This window comes from Aulonocara stuartgranti (assembly GCF_965226115.1).
Source record: "Aulonocara stuartgranti genome assembly, chromosome: 23".
NCBI classification, from domain to species: Eukaryota; Metazoa; Chordata; class Actinopteri; order Cichliformes; family Cichlidae; genus Aulonocara; species Aulonocara stuartgranti.
The window spans coordinates 40,171,884-40,189,065 of record NC_138958.1 but is presented as its reverse complement, the minus strand read 5'-3'; the positions used below and the strand labels follow the sequence as shown (position 1 = coordinate 40,189,065).

The 17,182-nt window shown below is 44.2% G+C and overlaps 1 protein-coding gene across 4 annotated transcripts in view; it reads right to left on the bottom strand.

The window, feature by feature from the left end:
• Window positions 1–17,182, bottom strand: part of raph1b (Ras association (RalGDS/AF-6) and pleckstrin homology domains 1b) — a 39,675-nt gene that overhangs the window by 13,506 nt on the left and 8,987 nt on the right. For 2 of the 4 annotated variants that reach the window (XM_082523444.1, XM_082523445.1), the window contains exons 2-7: window positions 13,740–13,808; window positions 3,235–3,354; window positions 2,819–2,924; window positions 2,542–2,736; window positions 983–1,407; window positions 401–487 (exon numbers count right to left, since the gene is read on the bottom strand). In XM_082523444.1, coding sequence (XP_082379570.1) covers window positions 401–487; window positions 983–1,407; window positions 2,542–2,736; window positions 2,819–2,924; window positions 3,235–3,354 — 933 coding nt within the window. In that variant the 5' untranslated portion in view covers window positions 13,740–13,808. The remainder of the gene's footprint in view (window positions 1–400; window positions 488–982; window positions 1,408–2,541; window positions 2,737–2,818; window positions 2,925–3,234; window positions 3,355–13,739; window positions 13,809–17,182) is intronic. The other 2 variants (XM_082523447.1, XM_082523446.1) reach the window with 1 other exon arrangement.

The following is a 17,182-nucleotide window of genomic DNA, read 5'->3' as shown; positions in this document are numbered from 1 at the left end:
AGCAGAAGAAGAGACAAAATATAGAGAAGTCAGTGCCAGGTGATTCTGTGAGGCTTATTAATCACAAGTGTTTTGATCTGTTTTTGTACAGAGAAGCGTGGAAGCGAGAGAAGGTTTCATTAATGCGCAGCAGCGATGGTTGTCATTAGATACAGCTGTTGGAAAAGAGGCAATGATTATGAGAGAGAAAAGCGTGAATACACGGTATATTCTCTGAAACCTAGACTCCACAGCTACGCTATCACACCACACACACACACACACACACACACATCAAACACACACACAACAGCTCAATTGTAAAAATTCTGTTGCACCTAACGTCCATTAACCTTGAAACAATTAACTGTGCACACCAACTGGAGAAATTGCTCAATCATTCACAAACACACACACTTACGGTGGCCCGATCCACTTCGCCCTCTCGCGAGGTGAAGTCAAGCTGCCGTCTGGCCGGCTTACTGTTGGCTCGTCGCAGCGTGACATGCTGGAAAAGTCGGGTGGGTGCAGGCAGGTGGGGTGTGTGCGTGTGTGAGGACAGAGGCCGTGGATATAAGAAAGGATGCAAACACAGACAGTGTAAACACATGCAGGCGAAAACAGGGGGGACATGCGAGAGACTGTCATGGCCGTCCGACCACGGCATTGCTTTTGTTAGTGAACAATAGGTAGGTGTTGACATTGTAATCCGAGTCACACTTGAGATTGCAATGCATTCACCGACAGCATCGAATGCACAATACAGAGGCTGCATTGTGCATTTACTTTGGATAGACTTCAGGCATGCAGTTCCTTCCAATCAGTATGTGTGTATAAACATGCTTGGCTTCATTAAGGTCTATGCTTAGTACTTTCTCACTTCTCCTGACTTACAAACTGAACTGACCGCAGTCCTTGTGTACATTACACTTACCGTCACATCTGGAAAGACTCATTTAAACCGTCTGATACGTCTATGTGTGTGTTTCAGTGTGGCTCGTACCTCTGTATTGGTTTGGTTTTGTCCTTGTGAGATTGGGCTGCCCTGGCTCTCCACCTCTCCTCCTGTCACTTTATCCGTATCCAGGGAGTCCATGCTCGAAGCTGAGGCACATGCTGAGTTCACACTAGACCGCTGGGATGGTGCGTCCTGCTCGGTGACAGCACCGACCGAACCAGTCCTCCGATGCTGCCCTCCGCCGCCGGACGATCCGGACGAGGGCCGCCGGATGGTGCTGGAGGAAAATGAGGACGAGGAGGAGGAAGAGGAGGACGTCTGACGTGCCGCTTCATCCATGCTCAGGGAGGCCTTCTCTAGCTGAGAGGTGATGTCATCTAGGGAGATGTTAGAGGCCGCGGGGCGAGCAGTGGCGCTGCCACCTCGTACCGTGTTGGCCGGTGATGCTCGAGTACTGCTGCTTGCACTTCCTGTTGAGGCGGGTTTCAATTTGACAGTGAAATTAATATTTGATTGAATTAAATATTGACACAAGAAAGATCTCAACAAAACTGACTGTTTTCTACAAAGCTTCACCTTTTCTCTCTCTGTTATAACTTTGCAGGTGTTTATTTCTCTCAACCCCAGTTTTACACTTTTGTTTCATCCCACAAAGACTTCCTTCTTTTTGATGCACAGCAGTGTTTCCTAACCACAGGGGGTATATTTGTGTTGCAGCTAGGGGGGACATGGAAAGATTACCAATGGTATCAATTTCAAAATCCTAAACATGAAAAAATGGTTGATATAGGTAGCCTAAAATGTGGATAAGTAATTGAACTTGTTTGCTAAATGCAGTATGTATATGGAATACAAATACAGCTGCTGAATAAACAGCAAAAACTACAAGCTAGCTAAGAGCATGAATAAAAAGGTGGAAACCAGCAGTGTAGAGCAGGGGTGTCAATATAAGGCCAGGGGAACAGAATTCCCCCCCCAAAGACTCCAATCTGGCCAGCTCGATGGCTTTTGAAGATTTCAGACTTTAGTTTTACAGCTCATACTGCCCTACTTTTTCTTACATTAAGATATTTCAGGGATTTTAAATGTGTAGTTAAAGAAAGGGGAGTTCCACAGGTCCAGCGCACCTAAGATCAAAGTGGGCTGCATTGTATATATTCCTCCTGATTGCTATTTATTCCTGCTGTCTTACTATTTATATTTTATTCCTGCACAGTTGGTGTGGAGAACCCATAATATGATTGTACATGGACAATGACAATAAAGGGTTATTCTTATATTCTATGTGGGCCACCCATGGTGTAAAATATGGCTAGCAGGTAAGCTGAATGTGATGGTTCAATAACAGATGAAACATTCCCGATCAAGTTTAAAATTAGGTTAAATGAAGATGAGGTGGAAGTGATGGAAGGGCTCTTGAGCTCATCTGAATGGGCTGCAAGCTGGAAGCCACTGCTGCACAACAATCTCAGACATCATGCCTTACAATTGACTACTATCTGAAAGGATACCAAATGATAACAGTCTCACTTCTTCACATTGAGTATCAAATTGTTTAGGAACTGCACTTTTTGTTTTAAAAGCCCATAATTCAGCAGGACTACCTCCGCTGCTTCCTCCTCCACTGGTGCCTGTGTGCTTAGTGCTAGCACTGCGCCCTCCAGCTGCCCTCTGCTGGCCTTTGCTCTGGCTGCGAGAAGTTGAGTTTGGTTTGGAAATGGTATTCAACTCCTGCTCGATGGAGCACAGGTCAGCCATCAGGGCATCCAGGTCCACTGTGTCACCTTGGTTCAACGCCTCTGCAAGGAGCAAAGCAAGAGTTATTGGGTTATACTAATAAGTGCATCTCTGTTCTGTTGTTATACTGAAGTGAGATCTTACCATTTATGTTATACATTGAGAAGCGGTAGGAAAAGTTGGCCATGTTCGTCTCCTGCCTGAGAGGAGGTTTCTGCAGTGCTTTCTGCGGCCTGCCATCATCCAGACTCTGCAATGTGCGCACACACACGAAACTCATAAGATGCACATTTGCAAAACACACATTCACACTCTGACACTACAGTCAAAGCGCATCGTAACAACCTCGTCTGCCTGCCAGACTCCTCAGTTACCCACAGACCTGCACAAATACTATGTGGTGGTGGTGGGAGTGGAGTTGCTAGGATACAGTAAAGGGAGACAGGATTAGCAGTGTTAAGGTTGCTATGGATACAGCCCCATCCTTTCTCGCGGTGCTCTGTCTACGTCTGTGTAACAAACCACCCCCTTAGTGTGTGTGAGAGTATTTGTATTTTAACCTGTGTGAGCTTGTCCAGCTCTCCCAGCCAGGCTCCAAACATCTTGTCCAGGTCCTGGTCCTCCTTGTCACTGTCTTCCTCTGCTCCATGGTCCAACTCATCATCAGATACCTGGTCCATCTACACACACACACACACACACACACACACACACACACACACACACACGCAAAAGAAGCAGAAAATTTCACATGATTACAAGTCACACCCACATAGCAGGAATGATCTAAATGAGGAAAGAGTGGGAAAAAAACAAAACAAAACGCAAAAACAACTTAATCTCATGCCAACCTCACTGCCTGTTACCATGACAACCGTTCGCAGACCCCTAGCGGGCACCCTGTGCTGTGCGATCACCCTGTGGTGTCTTGTGTGCTGTGCACCACTGACACGCCCAGGACCTCTACTACCAGCTCAAGAGCCAACACAGAGGGAGGAGCAGAGCATCTTCCTCATGTCTGCAGAAAAAAAAACCCCCACTCTTTTCTTTGGAGGCCCACAGATCACTGTTAAATTAAGATATTAATCAGACCACACGGAGCAATAGCATGTGCTGTTAAAGGCCGGTGGATAATAGGATGGAAAGCATAGCTGGCTCACTGAGAATGCCCAGCTGTTTTTAGTCAAAGGTGATGGCAGAGCTCCCTCTAGTGGGTTAAATGGAAAGTGGCGCAACACCAGCATGCATCTGTTTGCCTGGCCGACTTAAGTCTCATATATCTAACAATTAAACAGAATCAGAATAAAATCAGGAGGAAATCTGACGCTCTAGAGTCAAAGCTAAAATGTCTAACCCAATCCTTTTTCATACACACAAGGACGCCACAGTAGACAAAACACTGAATGAATGATATGAAGGAGGCAAACATAACAGAAAATGGCTCCAACTGACAACGCAAAACAATCTGCAGCCTTGATGTGTGCCTACATTCATCCTCATTTCCTAATGCGATGGTCTCCGGTCCATGTGAAAAAAATATGTTCACCCAAATGCCGATGTGCACCGAGGAAGATCGTTCACCAATCTGGTGACAGACCTGTCAAGTGGAAGCAAAGTACGGTTGAGCACAGGAGGAGGAGGAGGTCATGGCTCTGATACCCTGTCAGATGCCAGAGGAAGTGCCGAGTGCAGAAACACATTTTCTTACTGCACACTTTCAGCTTGGCACACACAAAGAAAAATATTACACCACTGTATATTCAACACTGGATATTAAACAGACTAAAGCAGAACGCTCAACCTGTTTTTCCCTTGGTGTGCACTCCTGTCTTGGCATAGTCCGGAGTCCCCAAAACAGGCGAGTCAGATGGAATATTCCAGAGTAATCCCATTGATGTTTTCAGAGGGTGTCATTCCATGTTATCCCAGCTATGTGGTGTCAGTCACTAGAGGGGACTGTACCAAACTGGGATTAACCCCGCTGACGACCCCTGTTCTTTTGATCTAGCAAAACGTCTGCTTGTATGTGCGAGTATTTGTGTGCCGTTGCCTTTATGGCTAAAATGAACACTTGGTGATCTGAAAGCTATGCTTTGTTGTTAGAATGTGATGAAGGTCGTAGCAAACCAGATAAAAGATGAAAAGCTAAGCAGCTGAGGGGTGCTTATTTCAGACAAATTCCAGCATGCTTACTACTAGAAATCACTGTATGTGGTGCATGTAGAAGACGTACCCTGAAGCTGGTGCTACAAGCTTGTATTACGGACCAAAGCTGTCACTGCAGAGTGTTTATTATACTTTAGATGATGGATAGCTTCCTTCTTCCGGCACTCTCATTAAAACACATGAGAAACATGAACTTGTCATCTTGTGGAGGAAAGAATGGAGTCAATGAGTATGTAAACAAAAACAACCCAGTGTGTATATATGTGCGCTTAAAATTACATCCATGCACTCATGAACGTGTGTGGCAGTCACAACAGGAAATAGCCAGGATGTGCAAAATTCCTAATTTCCCACATGGCCTTTTTCCTTGCAGGAAGCTCCAGCTGTCCTCCAGCTTATCCATACCACTTATAGTGGCGGTAGTGGTGGGGGTGGCACTTGTACATTTGTAGGAATGGGGGGGAAGAAACTTGAGGTGTTGAAAGTGAGATCCAGACCTCACCACCCTTATGCCCACACATGTTACATCGTAACACAATTTGAATCGTTTGTCTCCTTGGCTACCATGAAATGTGGCTCCATATGGGGACCCTTCAGTCACAGCCATGATTTTGTAAAATCAGGTGAGTATCTCAAGCTATGGCATCAAGACGAGCGCAAGAGGAAATGACTAAAAATCAAATGAGCCTGCACTGCCATTATTCCCCAAGGTTATTCCATGTGTAAATACACATACAGGAAATGAGTCGCACTGCAGGACACTTAACAGCTGTGTGTAAACAGCCTGGAGTCCTTTATAAGCGTCTCTTCCACACACATACACACACAGACTTGTGGTCAGGACAAAAAACAAGTACAAATATATATAGATATGCTGTAGGTGTGTATTCAGTCCAGATGCAGAAAGAGTAAAAATAGAGCAAAAACGATGCAGAGCCAAAAACAAAGAGCACTTTGGAAATAGCTGCTGTCATTCTAATGGAATCACGGCCTTAACAGAAGATGCTGCTGCAGGTTTAAGTGAATTACCACCTGAGGCCCTGCTTTTAAGCTTATGGAGCATGACCTGAGAGAGACACGGGGATAGGAGGTTGTGTTTGTGTATATATGCGTGTGTATGTAGTCTGCAAATGCACTCCTACAGGCATCATCGCAAACTAAACACCGGCCGTGGCCTTTTCCCTGCTGATGCTGCACGGTCCCGTCTGTCTTGTCTGAGCATGACCGCCATTCATCTGTCTCCTGTGACTACTGGGCAGCTCAGAGATCTGGGGTGAAAGAATAAAGGTCAAAGGCCTTTTCCCGTGGAGTCTCCTTCTGGAGTGTCTCTTTTTTTTGGTTTTCATGTAAACTCGCAGTGGCTGCTCATCTATTTATGCAGCGTGTTTTCTAAGAACAAAAATCTCAAACTGTTAAAGAAAACGCAGTAAGCACCCAGCGCTGAGGAGGTTGAGTATGTGGGAGGAGGAGGAAGACGTGTCTATCTTTAGTCCAAGTCATCCAGATCAGAGCGTATCGAGAGGATTAGAAAGGGAGCAATATGAAAACTCGATGTTAAACTGTTGTTTAATTAACAATATTAAACCCTGTAGGGAAGCACAAATATGCAGGAATAGCTGCAGTCTTGGGTCTTTATTCTCTTAATATTCAGATGAAAATGTACTACGGTATATTAAGATCAAGAGTTATTTTGTGAAAGTTATGAATTCATATGATCTCAAAGTACGAGAGAAGGGGAAAACAAGTGCCGACTGTAATGCACCGACAGCTTCAGCAGCACCTGTTCTGCCTGCAGTCGACATACAAATGATCAACTACTCTTAACATTTGAGTTACAAATAAAGCCTCTCATATTTCCATCGCACAGGAAGTCAAGAGGGCTGGGTGGTGGAAAATGACTCGAGCTGTGTAAACACTGTTGTGACCAGATACTCCACTGACTGAATGTTTCCCCAAGTACTTCTAAATATGCTATTTTTGGACAAAAAACTCCACCAAGCCTCAACTGTATGTGTGCTGAAATGTTGCAGTGAGGAGTGTAGGGGTCATCTCCAAAGCCACCTATTCCTCACCGCTATTTTTCGCTTCTCTCAAACGATCTTTGCAAAAATAGCTTAACGCCAGTGTCTGACACCTCTCATCTAAAAATATTCTCAACAACTTATATCACCATTTCAAAATACGGCAAAATGAGAAACATGAGGCAATAAAACCAGAAACAGCGTGACAATAACAAACTCTGAATTTCTGCGATGCCCACACTGTCGTGGTGCTTGGCTCTAAATGGAGAGTGGGAATTCTTGAGAGTTTAATGGGACACAAAATGCTCATGCCGATAAAGGTCTCTGGGGGCAGATGCAAACAAAGCTGAAACAGAGGAAGCAGACAAAGCATCTACAACACCCATAGACAGGAATAGCTCCAAACACACACATATTAATGCATGTCCCATGCTGTAAATGCTGCTGATAACCTCTGGGGAATGTAGTGTGTGGGAAAAAAAAGTGAAGGAATCTATAGGGGAAAAACAGACAAACAAAACCATGTGATTATGCATATCTGATAGGCCACTTTTAAATCCACCTTATTTATATCGATATGGATTGGGTAATCTCTTAGAAACGAAAGGATACCACATCAGTTAATGGAAATTAAACTTATCAACCTACAGAGGGCTGAATTCAAAGACATCCTAAAAATCAAACCCCATGGTGCCAGGCAGTGAGCATAGGGGCCCATAAGAGGAAGTCAAGCCCTCAGGCTGCACTGCTACTGATTGTTTGGTCAGAGACAGTCACACCAGCATCTTGCTGGAGGTCATTTTGTAGCTCTTGCATGTCTGCTCACTAAGGAGCAGACAGCGGTCCTGGTGATCGGTTAAGGGTCTTCTACGGCCCTGTCAGGCTCTCCTAAAGTAAATGCCTGTCTCCTGAAATCTGTCTCCTGTGCTGGGAGAAACTGCAAGCCTTCAGGCAATGGCACAAATTGATGCACCATCCTGGAGGAGCTGGACTACCTGTGCAGCCTCTGTAGGGTCCAGGTATCGCCTCGTGCTACCAGTAGTGACAATGACCGTAGCTAAACGCAAAGCTAGTGAAAAAATAGTCAGAAAAGATGGAGAGGGAAAAAAGTCAGTGACCTCTAACTGTAAAAACCATTCCTGTTTTAGTGGTTGGGCCATTGTTGTCCTTCTAGTGCACCTGCTGTTAGTCTCATTAACACCAAAGCAGCTGAAACTGATGAGCAAACCCCCTCTGCTACTTACCAGATCAATATCCCACAAGTTTGACTTGATGTTGCACTCTGATTAAAAAAAAAACAACTTTTTTTAGCAATGTATTTATAAAATAAGTGCTGTATATTCTAGCACTGTAGTGTATAAAAACATGCAAATCTATAAACACAAAAACAGCCTCATGCAGGTTTCCTGGTGATCGCCTTCCTTGTTAAAAATTCAGCAGTTGTAAGGCCCGTCTGTTCCATGTAATACAGCTCATTTGCAAACTCTTGGTAGTTACAAAGGGAAACTACATGTTAATTGAAAATCAATTCAATCAATTGTTTCTGAAAATCACCCTCTCCTTTAAAATAAATTTCATGCAAACATCTCTTCTTTTTCTCATGTCAGACCATCATCTGGTGCAAGCTGCACTTCTAACCTGTCAGACTATGATTCACCTTTCACACATGCATGTGTTTGTGTCATCACAGTAAAAACACCACGCTGAAAAGCCAAGTGTCAAAAGATCATAATGACATCCTGTAGCCGTTTGAAGGCAATAGGCGCTTTCGAGCGCGTCTTGTAATCTTGTTTGTGGCTTGACAGTTGAAATAAGGTCTTCTGTCAAAGAACAAAGCCTGGAGCAGACAAATGCTTGGTTTCACTACCTTTAAGATATAAAAAATAGATACGATCTCTTTGTAAATGTGCGAGTGCGTGTCATTTCCAGGCTTGCATTTGCCATGCAGATGGTGATTATTTGCTCATTTCCACTCCCATCCCTGCTTTCTGCCCCTGCCTTGCCTTTTTACCCCCGGTCCCCTCCCTTCATATACAAAGTCACACCAGGAGACGAGAAATGAAAGCCAGAAGCTGCCATCCCTGCGTCAACATGTGGGCATTATGCAAGTAAAAAGAAGGAAAAGAGGAAACTTCTAAGTGCCAGTAAAAGAACTCTTTGAACAAGGGAGTGGCTGGACCAAAAGTCCAACTAGGTGTGGCTGGTTTGTCAGCCTTGGCTGACCTGTAGTAGCCTGTGATGTCTGACTCAGAAAATGACATAACACACTGTGCTTGTTTGCCCATGATGAATGGGAAAATTTAGCGTGGCTGCAGCCCTAAAGGTTAATGAAGAAAGCTTGTGACAAGATGATTACAGGTTTAATTTAAGAAGGGGTGAGGGACATACAGTATGGGTGGAACTCATTCCTTATTTGTGGCATGGGGAACACTCAAAGCTGTACACTACACAAGGAAGATACATTAAAGTAAGAGCCATGCCAAAATAGAAATAAGCCTCACTTGTGATAGTTTCTGTTTTATGCTACACAAGGTGTGTTTACATACTGATGTCATGACCAGCAGCACCAGCAATACCTGAAAATGAAACTAACACTCCCACCGCCTGCTGTCGATTGATTCGTCAGCACTGCCAGATGTGTAAGTTAGACTACCACATCATTACGTTCTATATTGTTGTTTTTAATGAAGTATTTTTTTCATATTTTGCCCTGAGGCATCCAAACGCCTGTATTCAAGCTGTAAATTCCTAAAATAAATGTAAAAAAAAGTAAACTCGCGCTTGTATGTTCAATCTACGGCCTGTGTACATAATGGTAAATTTTAGGCTTTAAAACTAGTGGGGCTACAGCCTTCTTTCACACACGACTACGGCAGCACTAAACACAAGATAGCGTTGATGGAAATGTGCACCGAAATCTCAGCATTGTCTCAAATGTTGAGACAGTCCTGTAAACATAAGTCAAAAACAGAACACGAATAAGAAGTGGCATGTGTCACATGAAAGCAAGCACATCAAGGGGACGGACTACTTGGTTGGTTGGTTGGGGGTGGGGGGCGGGGGGGTTATATGAGATATTTAACAGGCTGGAGAGAGAGCAGAGAAGGAATGATGGATGGGTACAATAATAATGGAGGAACGGAGCCAGCTATTAGATTGTGGAGGGGGGGCTGGCCGAAACAACAGCTCCCATGTTATTAGTCAAGCACGAGCAACAGCTTGTAAGCAGGGAAGAAACACACACACACACACACACACACACACACACACACACACACACACGCTTGAGTGCATTCAGGATCACTCAACCACTCCGGCTTACGCAGCCAGTTAGGAAGGAGGGGCAGAGAAAGAGATGGGGGACAGAGAGAGGAGAAAGATGGGGAGGATGTCAGAAGCAGACAGATGGAGAGAGGAAGAGCAGGAGAAAGTGAGACTAGAAAAGAGAGGGAGTGTGAAAATGCACGGTCACACTGGTGGGCGGTAAGGTGCGAGGACTCAACAGCTCACCAGCATCAGAGCGAGCCAAATTTCAGCTGCCCTGCATCTATTCAAAGAGAAACTGCCATGGCAACACACAAGCACACACGCACATCTCTGTGCTGACAGCCCTCACATACACTGTAACAACCTACATTGTTAGTACAGTGTTTGAACATCTGTTTGTAGCCATGACCACAAAGCATACAGTCGATCAGCACTTCATAATATAGTCATTTATGCGCTTGGTGAAAAAGCTGACGTCACTTTGAAGCAGCGAGCACGCACATGGGCAAGTCTCTTCTTATTTGTCTGTGTCACTCTCGCTTACACAGAAACACAGCAACGATGTGTCAGCGTCCCTGCTTCCTTCAGGGCATTGGCCCAAATGTGAAATCCATAGTCTTGTCCATTCCCTCAAGAGATCAGGTTACGTCAAACACTTCCAACTACACACACACACATACACATAGATGAAGGGGCTCAGGTGGTCTGCTGCAGTGGGCTCATACACACCCACACAAACTTTGTAAAACATGATGCAGCACTGCAGCAGCAGACAGCAGAGGCTGACGAGTCGAGAAGTATAAGCCAGACATTAAAAAACAAAAAACAAACAGCCAGTGCTTAAAAAATAGATGAGACCCATTGATCTGGTAGCATATAAAGAGCTGCAAAGCCACGGCGTAAACACTCTACCGATTTCCTTCTCTTGTTTTCTTTTGGTTGAATTGATGCTCGCTGGTTGGCATTGCATGCAGTCTTATTTTGTGCTTGCTCAGACACAAATATGAACCTGGGGCAAGTCATTTCAATAAAAAAGGGGTGTGTTTGCATCATGAACTCATCAAGAGTAGGAGTTTTTAATGCCACACTATATCCTAGAGGTATTCTTTAAGGCCCTTCCAGCAGAATATAACAATAATTCTTACTTATGTAATTAATTATGGGCCGATTATCCGCCAATGCCAAAATGTCAGCCTTCAAAATGCTCTAAACACTTGGTTTCTGATGCTTCTTCTAGAGTTCTACTATTCAAGTAGAGTGAAAAAACAAAAATGCAAAGCCAGAAATTAGCATTGTGGTGAAGTAAAGGAAAAAAAAAAACCCAAACATATTGCCTGCTGTCTACAACAGACCATTTTTGATGAAAATAGATGCAGATGCCCCCCAAAGAACCCCAGGCTCCAAAATGAAAATGGATATATGCAAAAGCCTCATTTAAGTACTTTTCCATAATTAAATCATCCACTTTAGACAAATGAAATCATTATAGTGCCAGTCATTTTTCCTTCTTCATTATCATTTGGTTACTCGGTCAAGCTGAACAGTACGTTTACATCTGCCACCTGTTAGGGAATAATAAAAAAAAAAGCCCACAGTGGGTGCAACAAATTGCACGAACACCACATGCTAAAACACACACAGACACACAAACCAGCCATGTGTGATGCACCCTGCACGAAGGCTGAGAAAAAACTACATATGCATCCCCCGACCCCACTGGCAGCTGGGAATGGCTTCCTCCGTTACTACATTTCCCATGTCTCCCTTGGTCTTTGCTTCTTGGTCTTTGCTTCTGTCCATAACCCCTGCAGCTGGTGTGCGTTTGCCTCTCATGACACAGACCCCTCTTCCTGGCACGCCAGCTCCTGCATTCCTGCTGTGTCATTAACGCGCACACGTTTAAATAATTTTTTTCATTTCAGAGAGGTCTCCGTGGCTGCAGCTTGCATGTCTTTGGGACAAGTCGGAGAGACTGTTTCAAGGACGTTTCTTTTTAAGAACATCCGCCTTCCACGAAGGCGTTGCCAAGACAACTGTGACCCAGAACAATCACTCGTTAACCGTGCCCCCAAAGCACGTGATGGACATGTTGGAAGGAAACTGACAGCTGAGTGTGAACTTTAGAGGCAGCCCCACTCTAAACACAAGACAGTGACACACACTGTGTCACCACTCCCTGACAGACACAAAAGCATCCCTACTTCCTGGAACAGTTTAATTCCAGGGCGAGGACACTTCCTTCTTTAGGCCCCAGGCTGCATCTCTGCAAGGGGCCCTCTTAAATATCCAGCTCTCACATACATTTGTGTCTGGCTCTTTCTCTCTTCATATTTTCCTCCCTTTTTTTGTTTAGACATTTTTTCATTTTTCAAATACATTGACCAGACCTCTCTTTTCACATCTGATTTAAAAAAAAACATGAATAGGAACACTGTATGCAATCCTTTGGACAAATGGAAAACACATTAGGTACTAAATTTGGAAGGGCTTCAGGTAATAGACAGTGCCATGAGTGGATAAAGGGCATTACTGTACAAATAACAGCATCAACAAAGAGGAGATTGTTTCTGTCCTGTGTCCCACTCTAGCAGAAATCATCTGCAATCAACAATAACCCAACCAGACTGGGATCAGAAGATTTGAATTAGCTTGTTTTTGTGAATCACTTCAATAAACAAAAATAATAAAAACCAGTGTGGAAAATAGCAGCCAGCAAGCCGTAATATTTGCAGAGCGGCTTTTCTTTTTTTTTTTTTTTCCCCTTACAAAGCTGTTCTTAAACTTCCTGGATCTTGTTGTTTTATTCCAGTTATGGAAAAAAAATCAGAGGTGTGAATGTCTGTAGTCATCTGTGCATTTACTAACATCTGTGTGGTTAACACAGTAGCTAAAAATAGATTAGTTTGCATATGTGCAACTTTTCAGAAAATAAGTACAGTACTTGATCTGTGGGGGTGGGAGAGTAAAGTCAACAATCTCAGTGTAAATTAGAGTGGAAACTTTTGAGACCACAGATTGCAAATTCAACACAGATCTGCGACAGTGAGAGAAATAAAAGCTTACTGTGAGGAGCATCTCTTACTACAGACCCCAGCCGCGGCTCGACTCACATGGTTCCACTTAAATCGGGAATTATCTCCTTCGGCGAGGAAGACTCTCCCCTGACAAGATCCTCCGAGGCTTTACTTCTCTTTGATTTGGCTTTGATTTTCAAGTTCCTCTGAATCAAGGCTTTGAGGAGGGGCAAAGCCTCCCTCTGTGCACCCCCACTTGCTCCAGCTTTGTGAAATAAACATGGCCCCACACTGTTAACTTAGAAAAAACTGTAAACCAGTGACACGACAGGCGATATGATGGTTTGAGCACATGGTGCGCCAGACATGCATGTCAGGGGCACTGCAATAAAACAGGCATTTGAAACCACCTTAAATAGAACTTCTCTTTGAGTTTGCTACGCCAACACAAAAAACAACAATCTGCGTGTGTGATGTGTGCAAAGAGGTTTCGCAAAGCTTACTGGCAGCAGCGTCAATAACAGTTTTTCCTTTTTCCTACACTCAAGAGTTTATAACCCACAAAAAGTAGTCACTCTGCTTTACAGGAAGTCTTACCTCTGAAGTGGCTTTTCCTTCTTTCTATTGAGGTTAAAGGTCAGATGACACTGCCACTTCACTCTGGGGCTGTGGAAACAAAGAGAAGAAGAAATTCGATTAGATATGATTTAGTGCCTATTTTGAGTTGCAATGGCAAAATACAATCCCCGCTTTTGGTCACCTCATCGAAAGCTATTAGTCAGTGAAACCCCAAACTTGTGGATCGCCTCCTATTGCTCTCACTGCGCTGCAGGAGGATCGAGAGGCACGGCTGCCAGCAGCTGGAGACGAGCAGGGTGATTTCACTGTCACAAGAATGCAGGGGATTAACCGGAGGGTGCTCGAGAGCGAGCGATTTAACCAAGCACAGACTTAAACGCCGCGCGTGGCCAGAGAGACACTTATCATAAAGCTCTGAAAGCAATCAAGTGCGGTTCGCTCTCCATCATAAACTCTCTCCATCATTACGGCGAGATTAACAATGTGACATTTGAGCTGTGGAGTCCGCCTTCATTTTACTACAAAGCATTTCCCGCCAGCACACGCATGAACACACGTGCGCAGCTAAAACCTAATAAGCATGTCTAACCGCCACAGGCTAATCATTTCACAGCGTGAGTCAGAGTAGAAACCTTGTCAAAACTCTTAGGTGTGCACCGACTGTGACTCACCAGTCACCGGCGACAACGCTGACTAGGCTTTAACCATTTCATTCGCAACACCGTTGAGTCACACCAGCCCATTTTTCCCATTTTCAATCTAGATGTTGAATCATAATCTGACAATGAAAAATAATGGTAGTATAAGGTTAGAACATGCTGAGCAAGACAGGAAATATAAATGCTGTATATTGGTGTGCATTACTGTGTGTGTGTGTGTGAGAGAGAAAAAGAGAGGCCGGCAGCTGATGTTATGGCTATTCCCGCTGGTCTCAGCTGTTCCTTCATTTTTCTACGCACCAACTGTTGTTGAGCCACAGCATGAGGCCCCTCCCGGGAGCAAAAACAGAAAGAGGAAAAAACCTGGCCTGTGTAACTGTGTGTGTGTGTGTTTTCACAGCAAACAGACTTCATGTAACAAGGGAAGAGTGTTAAAGGGGATGAAAGATCTCATGGGTGCGTTGTGCACATGCACGGCATTACTGACACTTGCATCTTAAAAAGACAAACAAACAATAAAAAAACATTACAAATTACAGATCACCCTCCCCCCACCATTTCTGTGTAATTTGCACACAGTCGACATGTGATATCACTCAGTCAACACAGGGCCATTGAACAGGTGCGGCAGTGACACACGGGCCTGTGCAGCTGCAGGGGGGGGACACACACAGTTGTTTCAGTCACAACAGCACGGCGGCTGGTGGGGCAGCTGCTCCACGGCTGAAAACAAAGGCAGGCCTGCGTCACATGCACAGACAAACATGACCAAGTTATGATGGAGATGCACTGTATGGAGGAAGAGGAGGGTCTTTCTGATGTGAACAGACAGTGTTGTTGTTGAACCACGCATTTAAACAGATGTTGCTATGAGAGGTATAAAATGGTCAGGTAAGTGTGCCGTTATGGACCCAGTGTATTAAAAAAAGCAAACAAAGAAACCTCCCCAACAAACACTGTCTTCCTTTGACTGGAAACTCAAGTTGTTAACTGGGCACTACAAAAAAACCCAAACAAAAACCCCCACAACTGTCCCAAAAAGGTGCTCTGTGCCTCGCTGTCAACAACATCAGCAGATTTTTTTTTCCTTTCATTATTTTTTAATGTGCTTTACTTTGGTGCGCCATTCAACACCAGACTGAGGGGAAACACAGAGTCCAGTGTGGTGGACACAGGTGTGTCCTTGTCCACCCACACTTCCCCGATTAGCAGCACTCCTCTGGGGCGGCTCATTTCCTATCGGGCCAGGAAGTGGGAAGAAGGGCAGTGCAGTCGGAGAGCATGGAGTGATGATGTCACAGCAGGAAATAAAGACTCAGATTGTTGTAGGTGAAATGAGCAAGCGGGCGAATGAGTTAGAGGGCAGGGATAAATGCATGACACATGTGCACTACGCTTCATGGTAACTATATCAAAGCCACAATCTGTGACTCCAGCATGAGCAACAATCTGACTCTGACATGCAAACTTTGACACACAAAGACAGCTGAAGCAGACTGTTCAAAGTTTTGGTGGACTACGTGCAAACTTGTGTCATATTTAAACAGCCGAATGGTGCTGCTTTGAATGTAGTGGTGTTGTTTTGTCAAAACAACACCACTACATTCAAAGCAGCACGCTATCCAGTGTAAAAACATTAACTTTAACATAAGATTAATACATTGCATTGGTATCCAGAATTTGCTGCGTGTCTCACTAGTCAGGCCCCATCTGCTCTGGTTGTAGTGGTATATAATCACACGCTGACCTATCAACTCACCTAACCTCAGCTTCACAAACAAAATGTCAAGGTGACACAATACAAACTAGAGATTACTTGTTTTTTTTTTTTGTTTTTTTTTTTTAAAGCATTAGACTCATTCGTGTGGGTTGGATGACAAGCTATTTTCTGGAAAATTTATTTACTGTATAAAATTTAACTGTTGCAGAATAGATACACACCTTCATCTGATCTCAAAGGACCCCGAGCGTTCTTGTGAGGGCAGATGATCAATCAATCAGCTGCCTTCATGGTTTGATCCAGTGCCGATTCTCACCGGTAAGGCATTAGTAATGGTATAACTGCATTGCATTGATCAAGTCAAGTGCAATTCTGAGAAATAGCTGCTTTCCTTCTTGCACAGAGGCCAGCATGACCTCCTAAAAATTACAACTTTTATGTCAGCCGAGGCTGGGAAAGAAAAAAACCCCCAAAAACCTCAAATTACCTTCTTACTACCTTCAAAACTCTATTCATATCACCCTTTTACTCTCAGTACAGGGCGCTGGGAAGACTGCTTTCTAATATTAAAATACTACCCATGTGGGTCCCTAATTTTACTTTTTCTATTTAAACAGCTAAATCCTTATTCAAATTACAGCACCAAGACTCTACTGAAGCTAGAAACACAACCTGCCCTGCTTAGCAGCTTTTCCCAGTGGTCACTATCACTCACAGGCTTCTTTAGCAATACCCACTCGCACACGGCCAAGTCTGGTTGCAATTACAAGGAGCTGATCTCCTCTCCTCTGTGGGATTCTCCACGGCCCATGCAGTGAGCACTGGGCTCTGGAAAAACCACACATGGTGGGAATTATGGAATAACGCTGCGTCAGGAATGTTCCCACGATGGCCACTGGGATCTGATGGAGGTCCCACCGGCTGGCTAGCTGCCGACAGGGTTTATTGGCAAATGTAATGTAACACTCACACACATACAGAATTACATGATGAAATGCCTCTTGTGTTAGCGCACAGCTGGATCAAAATGTCTCTTTGTTTCAAAACGTTTTTGCACACTTGTCATTTAAGTGCAAACAAAT